Consider the following 15716-nt stretch of genomic DNA (forward strand, 5'->3'; position numbering starts at 1 on the left):
CACCACACTGCCAGGTCATTGACCTCCTCCCTGTAGGCTGACTCATTGCCGTTGGTGATCAGGCCTACAACCATTGTGTGTTCAGCCAACTTGATGATGGTGTTTGAGTCGTGCATGGCCACGCAGTCGTGGGTGAACAGGGAGTACAGAAGGAGAATAAGCATATACCCCTGAGGGGGCCCGTGTTGAGGGTCAGCACGGCAGAGGTGTTGTCTACCGTCACCACCTGGAGCCAGCCTGTCAGGAAGTCCAGGATCCAGTTTCAGAGGGAGAGGTTCAGTCCCAGGTTCCCTAACTTGGTGATGAGCTTGGAGGGGACTATGGTGTTGAACGCTGAGCTGTAGTCTATGAACAGCATTCTCACAAAGTTATTTCCCCTCTTTTCCAGGTGGGAGAGGGCAGTGTGAAGAGCAATTGAGATTGTGTCATCTGTGGATCTGTTGGGGCGGTATGTGAATTGTAGTGGCTCTTGGATGTCTGGGATGATGGTGTTGATATGTGTCATGACCAGCCTTTCAAAGCTCTTCATAACTACAGATATGAGTGAGTGCTACAGGGCAATAGTCATTAAGGCAGGTTTAAATTTTTACATAAACATAAAAAATGTAACCTTCAGTTAACTAGAAAAGTCAGTTAAGAACACTTATTTACAATGAAGGCCTACCCTGGACAAACCGGACGATGCTGGGCAATTGCACGCCGCCCTATGGGACTCCCAGTCATGGCCATTTGTGTGTGTGTTTTTAAAGTGTGCGACTATGTGAATGCGAATATTCTTTATCCCCTTACACTGTGTATAAGACAGTAGTTTTGGAATTGTTAGTTAGATTACTTGTTGGTTATCACTGCATTGTCGGAACTAGAAGCACAAGCATTTCGCTACACTCGCATTAACATCTGCTAACCATGTGTATGTGACAAATACAATTTGATTTGATTTGATTTGACTGTGTGCAAGGGTGAGTATGTATGTGAAGAGACACTGCTCTCACACATCCTGCTCTGTAACACTGAAAAACTTCTGTGAAGCCCGAGATACGCACCAAAAGAAAACAAATGAATAATTGATTTGCTTACTGAATGCACTCTGAAAATATGTGAACATCAGAAAAAATATGTGAACAAATCTCTTTCCTAAAGTGATACCAGTGAAGTGTTTCTCCCAAACTAACCCCATTCATGCGCACCATGAAGATTCAACTCAAGTGCATTACAAGATCAAAACACCAAAACAATGTAGTCTATAGAAGGGGATTACTAATGACTGTTCTTGTCATGCATAGGTGTAATAGGTGGCAGGGAAGTCAGGCGCAGGAGAGTCAAACGGAGTGTAAATATGGAGTCTTTTAATAAAGTTCCAAGAGTATGATCCATAACAATAAATGTACAAACAAAACATGGGTACGAGGACCCGACGCGCACCTATACAAACAATCACACTACACTGACAACAAATCAATCTCTGACAAAGACATGAGGGGAAACAGAGGGTTAAATACACAACAGGTAATGAATGGGATAGAAAACAGGTGTGTGGGAAGACAAGACAAAACCAATGGAAAATGAAAAAAGGATCAATGATGGCTAGAAGACCGGTGACGTCGAACGCCGAGCACCGCCCGAACAAGGAGAGGCAACGACTTCGGTAGAAGTCGTGACAGTTCTCATACTATTACTGTAATTATTGCTATTGAACAAATCTAAAGGAATACAGTCTGTTCTGGGCACAGGTGGTTGGTGGCACCTTAACTTAATTGGGGAGGAAGGGCTCACGGTAATGGCTGGAGTGGAATCAGTGGAATGGTATCAAATACATCCAACACATGGTTTCCATGTGTTTGATGCCATTCCAATTGCTCCTATCTTGCCATTATTATGAGCTGTCCTCCCCACAGCAGCCTCCTGTGGTTCTGAGTCATAGCAAGGCTGGATGGCTTATTATGGGATGAGACCAGCAGGGAAATTAACACTCCTCTGTTTCCAAGGAGCTATTTCTTTGATCAGAGTACCTGATATCAAGACACCTATACCTGTCAACGGTTTCACCTTTAACGACACAGGTCACAAACTCTGGTGACATGTCAGAAGACATACTCTGTCTCTAAATTACAAGTCTGTGTAGTTTTGAGGCTAGATAGATGCATACAGACAAGCCACGGTGGATAACAACCAGGCAAATGATTAGTCGATGTGATTTGATTTGAAGACAAATGATTATTATAGAGACCATTATTTATGAGACAGGGTGTGTAACTCATGGGTTATATATGCTTTTTACGCACCTAAGTCTACATGTAGATGAGGATACCGTTACTTGTTTTGCGGAAAAAAATGTAAAGAGGATGACATTATAAGGTGCATTATAAGGTGCCCAATGGCAGGAACATCCTACGTTCCATCATATCACTATCTAATCCGTGACTGGATTACTATGGCTCTGCAGCCAACCACTAAAGCCTTTGTTTTCTCCTGCAGAAACACAGATATTACCACTCAAAGCTGTCTCTCTTTCACATTTACTACACAACTTATTTTTAAGACAAAATCCTAGGCCTCGGCAGATGTGTTGAAGTGTTTTGAATAAAGATATTCAGCTGTATTTTCATTGTGGTTTACTCACAGTTGTCAAAACAGCCAAACAGCGCTCAGGTATACCCAGCGGGCCAGGTATACCCCGCCAAACCCAGCCAAACCATGCCAAACCAAAATATTTTGGCAGCCCGGTCGATTTCAAGTTTCTCCAACTGAAGTGCTGAGTCCTATAGGTTTCCACTGGTTACCATAGCCGCAAAGTCAAATTTGGCTATCGTAAAAATTAATAAAAACATAAAATAGCTTTTCAGACTTCATTTAAGGTTAAGGTTATGCATAAGGCTAGCAGTGTGGTTAAGGTTATGGTTAAGGTTAGGTTTAATATGACATTTTTAGAAGATATTTGTGGAAATATTTGGGGTTTGTGACTTTGCTGTGGTAACTAGTGCAGGCTCACTAGTGACCACCAAACATATACATGTTATAAACTACTTATAGAAATCATAAAGCTTTGTGTTCATTCTCAGTTCATGGGATTCATCCATGGCTCTGTATGTTTTGGAGATAGATGGACAGAGAAATGTAAAAGTAAAAACACATGCTATCAATGAAATGTCAAGACTATTATTATTGGTATCATATTATTCAATAAAAGGGGGCATGTAATATCCCATGTCCATAACACGTTTATGCTCAATCCAATTGAACTGCATATGAAAACATTTAGACATTTTAATTTAGGGAGTGATTGGGGGAAAAAGAATGCCTTTTGACCAATTGAGTGGGTCTTCAAGTCGGTGTCAGTCGTTATTGGGTGAATTGTAGAAAGTACCCGGTGTGGGATTGTTGGGCACGCTGGTTCGTTTGCAAGGAATACAAAACTGCTTCTCTCAAAGTCTATTCTTCCAACCAGCTAATGAACTACGTGGAATAAACCGTGGGAATATTCCAAAATACTTTCATTGACTTTGACTGAACTTGCAAAGAGACTTGACTCGGAGCCGTTGATGAGCAGCAACTGAGTAGCTTTATTCTAAGGTATTGATCAGAAACACATGTGACGTTCGAGGCTATTTTCGCCGGTGTGGATGTATCAATATACTGTATTTGTGCCCGAACAGCACATTGTGTAGGCGATGCACAACCCTCAACTCTGTGATCAACGGGAATAGACATGTATGTGACTATTATAAACACGTAGCTAATACAATAAGTAGCGTGGTTAACTTGCGATGGACTCGACCTATTGACGAATTCGTGCGGAGGTCCTTCCTATGTAATATTGCACTGCGTGCTCTGCGGCGACAGCGCCCGCCCATCGACTTTTTCTCCTAGCAGAGCAGTGAAAGGAGATTGATTTTACTGGAGCAGCCGTGGAGTGTGCACGACCTGCATACGTTTGGGTAGAGCTATTGCCGCCGGAGGAAGTATTTTATTTACTTTCTCACCAAAGGACTTTGCATACAGATTTTTCGTATTGATCCGAACATCTTGATGTTGGCTAAATTCTAAATAGCGCACCAAGAAACGCCAGACATACACACACAACGCTGGACTCAGGACTCCCTGCTGAGGTGGTGTGTCATCCTACAGCGAAGCGCCTCCGCAAGGGAGAATGGGCTGGGTCGCCTAGGCGTCTTTTATGGGCGCATTTCATTGGCATTATGAGAAATCCCTGAAGGCGATAGTAGAGACAAGCGACACCCGAGTATACCGAGCCCCGCATCTCAGAGCAGGATACGGGAGATAGGTGAGGGCATCCCATAGGCAGTAGGTGGAGGGGATCTTACTCTCAAGCCAGCCCAGAAGCTTGGATCCTCGGGGTGTACCAGAGCTGCCCGACGCCGGATACCGAGTTGGCCGCAGACCCCTCATTTCCCCTCCAATAGACCGAAGTTTTGCGCCTCCAAACGGATTATAGAAACGGTTTCTGCGGAGAGAGAGAAACGGGAGACAATGGGCATCCACACGCTCCTTATTGCATGTGCGCTGCTTGGTAAGTCACTCCTGTGTCCCATTTCTTACATTGGACACATTGCAATCTTTCTCAGCTTCCGTTTATTAAAATACAGAGCGAGTCTTCAGACTACCACTCCTGAGTCATAGCACACCTGCACGACAGATCCCAACACTGTGTGTGTGTGTGTGTGTGTGTGTGTGTGTGTGTGTGTGTGTGTGTGTGTGTGTGTGTGTGTGTGTGTGTGTGTGTGTGTGTGTGTGTGTGTGTGTGTGTGTGTGTGTGTGTGTGTGTGTGTGTGTGTGTGTGTGTGTGTGTGTGTGTGTGTGTGTGTGTGTGTGTGCTAGTACCACCTCATTAGGAGTCCCTGGGAGAGGGCATTGTATTTGTCACTAATAACAGATGTATTTGAACAGCTGTGTTCGTGGATGAGTTGGATAACAGAGACCACATCCCCTTATTACTATGTGTAACCACTTTACATGTTTCACTTTACATAACACCCTGGGCCACTGCTATTATCTCTCTGTCAAACAAATGACATACTCTTTCAGACACATACTGTAGCATAGCCTACACACACACATATGCAGTACCAGTCAAAAGTTTGGACACACCTGCTCATTCCAGGATTTTTCTTTATTTTTCATTTTTTCTACATTGTAGAATAATAGTGAAGACATAAACTATGAAGTAACACATATGGAATCAAAAAATTGTTAAACAAATGCAAATATATTTGAGATTCTTCAAAGTAGCCACCATTTGCCTTTATGACAGCTTTGCACACTCATGGCATTCTCTCAACCAGCTTCATGAGGAAGTCACCTGGAATGCATTTCAATTAACAGGTGTGCCATGTTAAAAGTTCATTTGTGGAATTTATTTCCTTCTTAATGTGTTAGAGCCAATCACTTGTGTTGTGACAAGGTAGGGGTGGTATATAGAAGATAGCTAAATTTGGTAAAAGACCAAGTTCCTATTTTGGCAAAAACAGCTCAAATAAGCAGAGAGAACAACAGTCCATCATTACTTTAAGACATGAAGGTCAATCCATCTGGATAATTTCAAGAACGTTGAAAGTTTCTTCAAGTGCAGTCACAAAAACCATCAAGCACTTTGATGAAACTGGCTCTCATGAGGACCGCCACAGGAAAACAAGACCCAGAGTTACCTCTGCTGCAGAGCATAAGTTTGTTAGAGTTAACTGCACCTCCAATTGCAGCTCCCAAAAAATGCTTTGCAGAGTTCAAGTAACAGACACATCTCAACATCAACTGTTCAGAGAAGACTGCGTGAATCAGGCCTTCATTTTCGAATTGCTGCAAAGAAACCACTACTAAAAGACACCAATAATAAGAAGAGACTTGCTTTGACCAAGAAACACGAGCAATGGACATTAGACCGGTGGAAATCTGTCCTTTGGTTTGACGAGTCCAAATTATGATTTTTTCGTTCCAACCGCCATGTCTTTGTGAGACGCAGTTCCCACCGTGAAGAATGGAGGAGGTGCTTTACTGGTGACACGGTCTGTTATTTATTTAGAATTCAAGGCGCACTTAACCAGCATGGCTACCACAGTATTCTGCAGCGATACGCCAGCCCATCTAGTTTGTGCTTAGTGGGACTATCATTTGTTTTTCAACAGGACAATGACCCAATACACATCGAGGCTATGTAAGGGTTATTTGACAAAGGAGAGTGATGGAGTGCTGCATCAGATGACCTGGCCTCCAAATCACCTGACCTCAACCCAATTGAGATGGTTTGGGATGAGTGGGACCGCAGAGTGAAGGTAAAGCAGCCAACAAGTGCTCAGCATATGTGGTAACTCCTTCAAGACTGTTGGAAAAGAATTCCAGGTGAAGCTGGTTGAGAGAATGCCAAGAGTGTGCAAAGCTGTCATCAAGGCAAAGGGTGGCTACTTTGAAGAATGGAAAATATATTTTTATTTGTTTAACACTTTTTTACTATATGATTCCATCTGTGTTATTTTGTAGTTGTAATGTCTTCACTATTATTCAACAATGTAGAAAATAATAAAGAAAAATCCTTGAATGAGTAGATGTGCCCAAACTTCTGACTAGTACTGTACACACACACACACACACACACACACACACACACACACACACACACACACACACACACACACACACACACACACACACACACACACACACACACACACACACACACACACACACACACACACACACACACACACACAGAGTGGTCTGTCCCAAACAAACACCAGATGGCTGCTCTGTTCCTAGAAGGGAGGTATGTTAATGTTAATGCTGCCGGGGGGACGGGGTGGATGTGTGTGTGATGAAAACAGACCCCTGCGACTCGGAGGACATTGAATGGGTTAGAGCAGTGGTTCCCAATCTTTTATAGTCCCGTACCCCTTCAAACATTCAACCTTCAGCTGCGTACCCCCTCCAGCACCAGGGTCAGCACACTCTCAAATGTTGTTTTCTGCCGCCATTGACAGGCTCCACAACACACACTATATGATACATTTATTAAACACAAGAATGAGTGAGTTTTTGTCACACAGAGCTCTTATAGGACCAGGGCATCCTTACATTTAAACATTATTTGTTCATGTCACAACTATGAGTGAAGAGGTGTGGAGTCAGGCGCAGAGAGCACAGATGTGGGAAAAACAACACGCTTTAATGTCCCGAAACACAACATGTACAAAGTGAAAACACAAATGAACAGAAATATAACCGGACAGCGTGTAACCCAAAAATACAACAAAATACACTCAACCAACAAAACAGACGAACAAGCCCGCACGAAACAGAAGCGGCTAAACAGACTATATATACCCTATCCTAACAACCAAACTAGAAACAGGTGCTACCAATTAGACAAAACTAAACGAACACAGAACAACGGATCGGCGATAGCTAGTAGACCGGCGACGACGACCGACGAGCGCCACCCGAACAAGAAGGGGAGTCACCTTCGGTAATATTCGTGACAGTTCATCAACAATTGTGAATAACTCACCACAGGTTAATGAGAAGGTTGTGCTTGAAAGGATGCACATAACTGTGCAAGGTTAGGTTGCGAATCTTAAATCATTTTCCACAAACAGTCTGTGCCTGTATTTAGTTTTCATGCATGTAAGGGCCGAGAATCCACTCTCACATACAGTGGGGAGAACAAGTATTTGATACACTACAGATTTTGCAGGTTTTCCTACTTAAAAAGCATGTAGAGGCCTGTAATTTTTATCATAGGTACACTTCAACTGTGAGAGACGGAATCTAAAACAAAAATCCAGAAAATCACATTGTATGGTTTTTAAGTAATTAATTTGCATTTTATTGCATGACAGGTATTTGGTCACCTACCAACCAGTAAGAATTCCAGCTCTCACAGACCTGTTAGTTTTTCTTTAAGAATCCCTCCTGTTCTCCACTCATTACCTGTATTAACTGCACCTGTTTGAACTCGTTACCTGTATAAAAGACACCTGTCCACAAATCAAATCAAATCAAATCAAATGTATTTATATAGCCCTTCGTACATCAGCTGATATCTCAAAGTGCTGTACAGAAACCCAGCCTAAAACCCCAAACAGCAAACAATGCAGGTGTAAAAGCACGGTGGCTAGGAAAAACTCCCTAGAAAGGCCAAAACCTAGGAAGAAACCTAGAGAGGAACCGGGCTATGTGGGGTGGCCAGTCCTCTTCTGGCTGTGCCGGGTAGAGATTATAACAGAACATGACCAAGATGTTCAAATGTTCATAAATGACCAGCATGGTCAAATAATAATAAGGCAGAACAGTTGAAACTGGAGCAGCAGCACAGTCAGGTGGACTGGGGACAGCAAGGAGCCATCATGTCAGGTAGTCCTGGGGCACGGTCCTAGGGCTCAGGTCCTCCGAGAGAGAGAAAGAAAGAGAGAATTAGAGAGAGCATATGTGGGGTGGCCAGTCCTCTTCTGGCTGTGCCGGGTGGAGATTATAACAGAACGTGGCCAAGATGTTCAAATGTTCATAAATGACCAGCATGGTTGAATAATAGTAAGGCAGAACAGTTGAAACTGGAGCAGGAGCATGGCCAGGTGGACTGGGGACAGCAAGGAGTCCTCATGTCAGGTAGTCCTGGGACATGGTCCTAGGGCCCAGGCCAGTCCACACACTCAATCAAACAGACTCCAACCTCTCCATAATGGCCAAGACCAGAGGGCTGTGTAAGGACATCAGGGATACAATTGTAGACCTGCACAAGGCTGGGATGGGCTACAGGACAATAGGCAAGCAGCTTGGTGAGAAGGCAACAACTGTTGGTGCAATTATTAGAAAATGGAAGAAGTTCAAGATGACGGTCAATCACCCTCGGTCTGGGGCTCCATGCAAGATCTCACCTCGTGGGGCATCAATTTAAAAATATATATTTTTAACCTTTATTTAACTAGGCAAGTCAGTTAAGAACAAAACAAACTACTGCAGCATAAATACTGGAGGCTGAGACAGGAGAGGTCAGGAGACACTGTCGCCCCATCCGAGGACACCCCCGGACAGGGCCAAACAGGAAGGATATAATAGTATATTATAGGATAGTATAGTATGTCTCCCCAGCCTGGTGAGTCCTGTGCCTGCTCCATGGACCAGGCCTCCAGTATGTCACCCCAGCCTTGTGAGTCCTGTGCCTGCTCCACGGACCAGGCCCTGGAGCCAGAGCAGAGGTCATGTTCCAGCTGCCCTCAGGGCCTAATGGGATCATGTAATGCAGAGTTAGCAGCGGAATGTCCCTACCTTACTGTTAACTCCCACCCCGTCACACACTCCTCTGACTGGACAGTTTTATTGTCATGTGCACAAGTATAGTGAAATATCTCTTGCAAGCTCCAAACTCAACAATGCAATAATCCAATATCAATGTAGCACAAAAAATAACAAGGTAGAACAAAACCAGAAATAGAAATAGGAAGAACACAAGAAAGTAAGAAGCTATATACAGGGTCTGTTCTAATAAGGTATTTACAATGTGCTGAGATACTGGAGTGATACAGGAGTTGTAGAGGTAGATACAGTGCCTTTGGAAACTATTCAGACCCCTCGACCTTTTATACATTTTTGCTCATTTATAAAAAAAATTAAACAGAAATATCACATTTACGTAAGTACTTTGTTGAAACATCTTTGGCAGCTATTACAGCCTTGAGTCTTCTTAGGTATGACGCAACAAGCTTGGCACACCTGTATTTGGGGAGTTTCTCCCATTCTTCTCTGCAGATACTCACAAGCTCTATCAGGTTGAATGGGGAGTGTTGCTGCACAGCTATTTTCAGGTATCTCCAGAGATGTTAGATCAGGTTCAAGTCCGGGCTCTGGCTTGGCCAGTCATGTTCCTTTTACTGAGGAGTGACTTCTGTCTGGCCACTATACCATAAAGGCCTGTTTGTTGGAGTGCTGCACAGATGGTTGTCCTTCTGCAAGGTTCTCCCATCTCCACAGAGGAACTCTGGAGCTCTGTCAGAGTGACCATCACCTCCCTGACCAAGGCCCTTCTCCCCTAATTGCTCAGTTTGGCTGGGCCGCCAGCTCTAGGAAGAGTCTTGATGGTTCCAAACTTCTTCCATTTAAGAATGATGGAGGCCACTGTGTTCTTGAGGACCTTTAATGCTGCAGAAATGTTTTGGTACCCTTCCCCAGATCTGCACCTCGACACAATCCTGTCTGGGCCTTGGACCTCACGGCTTAGTTTTTGCTCTGACATGCACTGTCAACTGTGGGACCTTATATAGATAGATGTGTATCTTTCTAAATCTTGTCCAATCAATTGAATTTACCACCGGTGGACTCCAATCAAGTTGTAGAAACATCCCAAGGATGATCAATGGAAACAGGATGCACCTGAGCTCAATTTCGAGTCTCATAGCAAAGGGTCTGAATACTTATGTAAACAAGGTTTTTGTGTTTTTTATCTGTAATACATTTGCAAAAATGTCTAAACCTGTTATGGGGTATTGTGTGTAGATTGAGGAGTTTTATTTAATGAATCCATTTTAGAACAAGGCAGGAACATAACAAAATGTGGAAAAAGTGAATGCATCTGAATACTTTCCTGAAGGAACTGTATGTATAGGGGTAAGGCGACTAGGCATCAGGATATATGATAAACAGAGTAGCAACAGCGTATATGATGATTGTATGTGTGCGTGTGTGTAGAGTCATTATAAATGTGTGTATATGTTGGAATGTCTGTGTGTGTGTAAGTTTGTAGAGTCCTGTGAGTGTGCATAGAGACAGTGCAAAAACAAAATACAAGGGTCAACTCAGCTAGTCCATGTAGCCATTCTGTTAGCTATTTAGCAGTCTTATGGTTTGGGGATAGAAGCTGTTCAAGAGCCTGTTGGTGTCGGATTTGATGCATCGGTACCGCTTGTGTGCGGAAGCAGAGACAACGGTCTATGGCTTGGGTGGCTGGAGTCTTTAACAATTTTACAGGCCTTCCTTTCACACTGCCTGATCTAGAGGTACTGGATGACAGGGAGCTTGGCCCCAGTTGTGTAATGGGCTGTGTCACGCCCTGACCTTAGATATCTCTGTTTTTCTATATATTTTGGTTAGGTCAGTGTGTGACTAGGGTGGGTACTCTAGTTTTTGAATGTCTTGGGTCTTTGTATGTCTAGGGGTCTTTGTATGTCTATGTTGGCCTGATATGGTTCCCAATCAGAGACAGCTGTTTATCGTTGTCTCTGATTTTCGGATCATATTTAGGTAGCCATTTTCCTCATTTTGTGTTGTGGGATCGTGTCTATGTATAGTTGCCTTAGTGCACATCAGTAGCTTCATGTTTCATTTGGTTGTTTGTTGTTTTGTTCAGTGAGTTTTGATTTATTGAAATGATGTGGAACTCTACTCACACTGCGCCTTGGTCTCATCATTATGACGAACGTGACAGGCTGTCCTTTTCACCCTCTGTAGCACCATGCGATTGAGGACGGTTCTGTTGCCATATAGTGATGCAGCCAGTCAATATGCTCTCAGTGGTGCAGCTGTAGAACTTTTTGAGGATTTGAGGGCCCATGCCAAACCTTTTCAATATCCCTAGGGGTGAAGAGGCACTGTCGTGCCTTCTTCACGACTGTGCACGTATGAGTGGACCACTTTAAATCCTTAGTGATTTGGCACAGAGGGACTTTTAGCTCTCGACCCAGTCCACTGCAGTCCCATCGATGTGGGTGTGCTCTCTCCCCCCTCCCCCATTCCCTGTAGTCCATGATCAGCTCCTTGGTCTTACCGAAGTTGAGGGAGAGGTGGTTGTTCCGGCACCACACTGCCAGCTCACTGACCTCCTCTCTGTAGTCTCAACGACGCCATGATCAAGCCTACCACCATCGTATTGCCAGCAAACTTGAGGATGGGGTTGGAGTTGTGAGTGGCCACGGAGTTGTGGCAGAACAGGGACTACAGGAGGGAACTAAGCACACACCCCTGTTGAGCCCCCATGTTGAGGGCCAGAATGGCAGAAGTGACATTGCCTACTCTCACAACCTGGGGTCGGCCCATCAGGAAGTCCAGGATCCAGTTACAGAGGGAGGTGTTCAGTCCCAGGGTCCCTAGCTCGGTGGTGCGCTTGGAGTGGACAATGGTGTGGAGTGCAATTGAGATTGTGTCGTCTATGGATCTGTTGGGGCGGTATGCAAATTGGAGTGGGTCTGAGATGATTGAGTGGATGTGTGCCATAGCCAGCCTTTCAACGCATTTCATGATTACAGATGTGAGTGCTACAGGCCGGTAGTCATTGTGTCATGAATCCGTAGAGTTCATGTAAACAGGAATGATGGTAGTCATTTTAAGACATGGGGATTACAGACTGGAACAAGGAGAGGTTGAAAAATACCAGGAATGTGGCTGCCATCTATTCTGTGCATGCTCTGATAACACTCCCTACAATACCGTCCGGCCCTGCAGCCTTGCGTGTATTGACCTGATTAAAGACCTTACTCACATCAGCCTCGGAAAGTGAAATCACCCAGTCCTCTGGGTCGGTGGGGGCACTCACACACGGTACGGAGTCACTGTCGAAGCATGCATGAAATGCATTGAGTTCGTCTGGAAGAGGGGAATCGTTGGGCAGATCACGGTTTGCTCCTCCTTTTGTAATTCGTAATGGACTGTAGCCCCAGCTACTTGCAGCCGGCGTCAGAGTCTGTGTAAAAGGATTCCACCTTATTCCTATATTGTCCTTTTGCTCGTTTGATGACTCTGTGAAGGTCGTAATGGGACTTCTTGTAATTGTTCCAGCCGTAGCCTCAGGGTTGTCTGCGAACGCATGTGTATGTGTTAGCCCTGTCCATAAGCTTTGCGAAAACCTCTGTATTAATCCATGTCTTTTTATTGGCAAAGCGGAGAACCTTCCCTGTTGGGACAATGTCGCGGATGCATTTCCTTATGAAGCTGGTGACGGAGGTGGTTAGCTTGTCGACGTTATCGGCGGAACATATTCCATTCAGTGCTAGCAAAACAGTCCAGTAGCATAACCATTTCTCAATGGAGCGAGTCATGGGTACATCCTGTTTTGAGCTTCTGCTTGTATGGTCAGGATAAGATTTGCCGAATGTTGGACGAGGGCGGGCCTTGTATGCTTGCTGCTGGGTAGAGTAACAGTGGTCTAGGACTTTATCACCCCTGTGGAGACTGATGCTGATGGAAGTTGGGCATCACATGTCTTAATGACACGGAATTAAAATCACCGGCAACAAGAACGTTTTCCTGCATGTTTATAGCCTCATATAGGTTAAGTGCCAGTTTTAACAATCAGTTTTACAAGAGCACGGAGATCTGCTGTTACACAGCAAAAAAACTGGTGCTGCTCTCTTCACACAATTTAGCATTCATTCCCCGGACATGTGAAAGACAAGTTGGAAAATAGCCTGCTGTGTTATTTTTAAACTCCTTAGGGACATCCTGCTTAAATGAATCAGGTGCTTGTCTGCAGCATCTGTTTTTTTTCTCTGGATGGACTAACTCTGTACTGTGCTCTGTTTGTTTCTATAGTGGTGAACTCTGTATAGCAGCACCTCATAATGGAGGTCATGAACTCTTTGACCTTAGAGCTGACCACCAGAGTTTTGTGCTGAGCGATAAGTGCTTTTTGAGTTAGTTTAGATTATTCTGCATTATGTGGGTTGATTGAACGGGTTGATTGAATGCAAAATAAAACTATTATTAAAAGTCCTATGATGGTAGTGACTGCCCATTATTGCTTATAACTTAGTAAACATAATTTATTAACATTAACTTAATAAAATATTTCAGTTCTTTACATTTGTTTATTTAATGACTTTTTAATTTCAAGTCATCTCATCTCTATAGAGCTGGTGCCTATGCTGTCTGACAATATCACTATTTTCTATCACTATCACTAAAGCCCGGACAAGTAGAGCGCAATGGATTATGGTCATTGTAGTTCATTGCCACGTTTTCTGCTCTAAACTATTTAGAATATTGGCCTGTTGCACAGATCAGGATTTATCTCTAGAGAAGCTGTGCAATGTATGTATTGAGCTCACAGAAAGAAAGAAAACAGATGTTGGTCAAATAGTTGTTTTAAAATAAATCAACATTTGCTTACCAGATTTCCAAAACAGCTGTTGATGGTTTTATAGTTGTGATTGTAGACCTAGATATTTGACAGTAAACATAAATGTGTTTAGGTGTGTGTGTGCACATTTTATTATACTTGTTAGTACCAGAAGTCACCACAATAATAGTAAACCAACTACAATTCAGAGAAGTGAGGACATTTTTGTTAGTCCTCAATTGTAAAAAGACTAATTTTAGGGTTAGAATTGGGGTTCGAGTTATAGTTAGGTTTAATGGTTAGGGAATATAGTTTTTTGAATGGGAATCAATTGTTGGTCCCCAAAAAGTATAGTAAGACATAGAGGTGTGTGTGTCTGAGGTACCCTTACTCAGATAAGATCTAAGGCAGTGTAAAGCATGCTTCAGTTCGGCTCGCGGCTAGAGAATCGAATGAGTGTGCTCGCGTACTCCCTTAAAAGACCTTCTCTTGAAAAATGAGAAAAAACTGCAATAGTATTTATTGTTTGTCCATTTTGAGATGCCCGTAACCAGTATACACTTCTTCAAAATAGTCCGAATTAAAGATGACTCAAGAAATGTCTTTAAATCAGATGTTTTCGTCGATGGGATCTTAGTCGCGCAATTTTACATCTAACTAAGATGTTTGGTGCGGTATTTCTCAATGAAAAAAAGTCCAAAACTAACAGAAACGTCACAAAATGTTATAATATGTGACCCGTTTCAAGAAGCTATGCGCATGTCACACATCACTACTTCACAGGAGAAGCATATGAAAGTTTTATTTATTTTGTTATTTTATTTTCGTATGCGTTTTTTGGCATAAATTCCTTCTGGAGCATGTGAACTTTCATGTGCCTTAATAACAAACTTCTATGCCAACTGTAAATACAGTTGTTAAATTACGAACCTAGTTGATTTAGCCACAGAAAAAGTCAGAAACCTTCCCGCTAGTCACGATTGGCTGAGATAATGGATGGGCTGGACATGCCGAGAGATAACTTCAGATTGGGCTGCCATGTCGCACTTTTCTGTCTATAACATGAGCTGCTCAGTATGCGTCGATAATCGTTGTTACCGCAGCTTTTTTTAAAGACATAACATTAGCCATGGAGATCTGTAAAAGTGTTGCTACTGCTCTCGATAGCATTGCTGCCCAGAATTTTGCAGGCGAAGACCAGTGGGAAAAAGTTGTGATGGACTACTTTATGCACAAGATCAGTGTGAATCGGATTGACTTGACACAACAATGGGGCAAACAAGCTGTAGCTAGCGACAAACCAAACGGTAAAGACACGCTGCCGTGAAGTGTTAATCCATGTATATGGGGAAGAGTCTAGCTATGTTTTCAGATATTAATTTCAGATGTTTTTGTTTTGTTTTCATTGCATGTTAAAGTGTACTGTTAGCTAGCTAGCATACTGTTAGCTGGCTAGCAAATGTTAGCTTTCTGGCTCGCTAGGTAACATTACGTGTATGCGATCTGTGTAGTAATATTGTTCGCATCTCAGAAATCCATTTGCGTTGCTAGTTAAAGCCTAATGAACATAGTTGGTTAGCTTTAGCTACCTGCAGATTCATACCCAAGCATTTCATGCATAGTGGCTGGCTATGACAATCCGTTTGTACTGTAGCTATGGGTTAGGATT

General features: G+C 43.2%; 1 protein-coding gene across 1 annotated transcript in view; it reads left to right on the top strand.

Moving 5' to 3' along the window:
* Nucleotides 1-3889: 3889 nt before the first annotated feature.
* LOC124044121 (immunoglobulin superfamily member 3-like) overlaps nt 3890-15716 on the top strand; it is a 184496-nt gene continuing 172669 nt past the window's right edge. The window contains exon 1 of the mRNA XM_046363592.1: nt 3890-4528. Coding sequence (XP_046219548.1) covers nt 4489-4528 — 40 coding nt within the window. The 5' untranslated portion in view covers nt 3890-4488. The remainder of the gene's footprint in view (nt 4529-15716) is intronic.

This window comes from Oncorhynchus gorbuscha, linkage group LG09 (assembly GCF_021184085.1).
Source record: "Oncorhynchus gorbuscha isolate QuinsamMale2020 ecotype Even-year linkage group LG09, OgorEven_v1.0, whole genome shotgun sequence".
Lineage (NCBI taxonomy): Eukaryota > Metazoa > Chordata > Actinopteri > Salmoniformes > Salmonidae > Oncorhynchus > Oncorhynchus gorbuscha.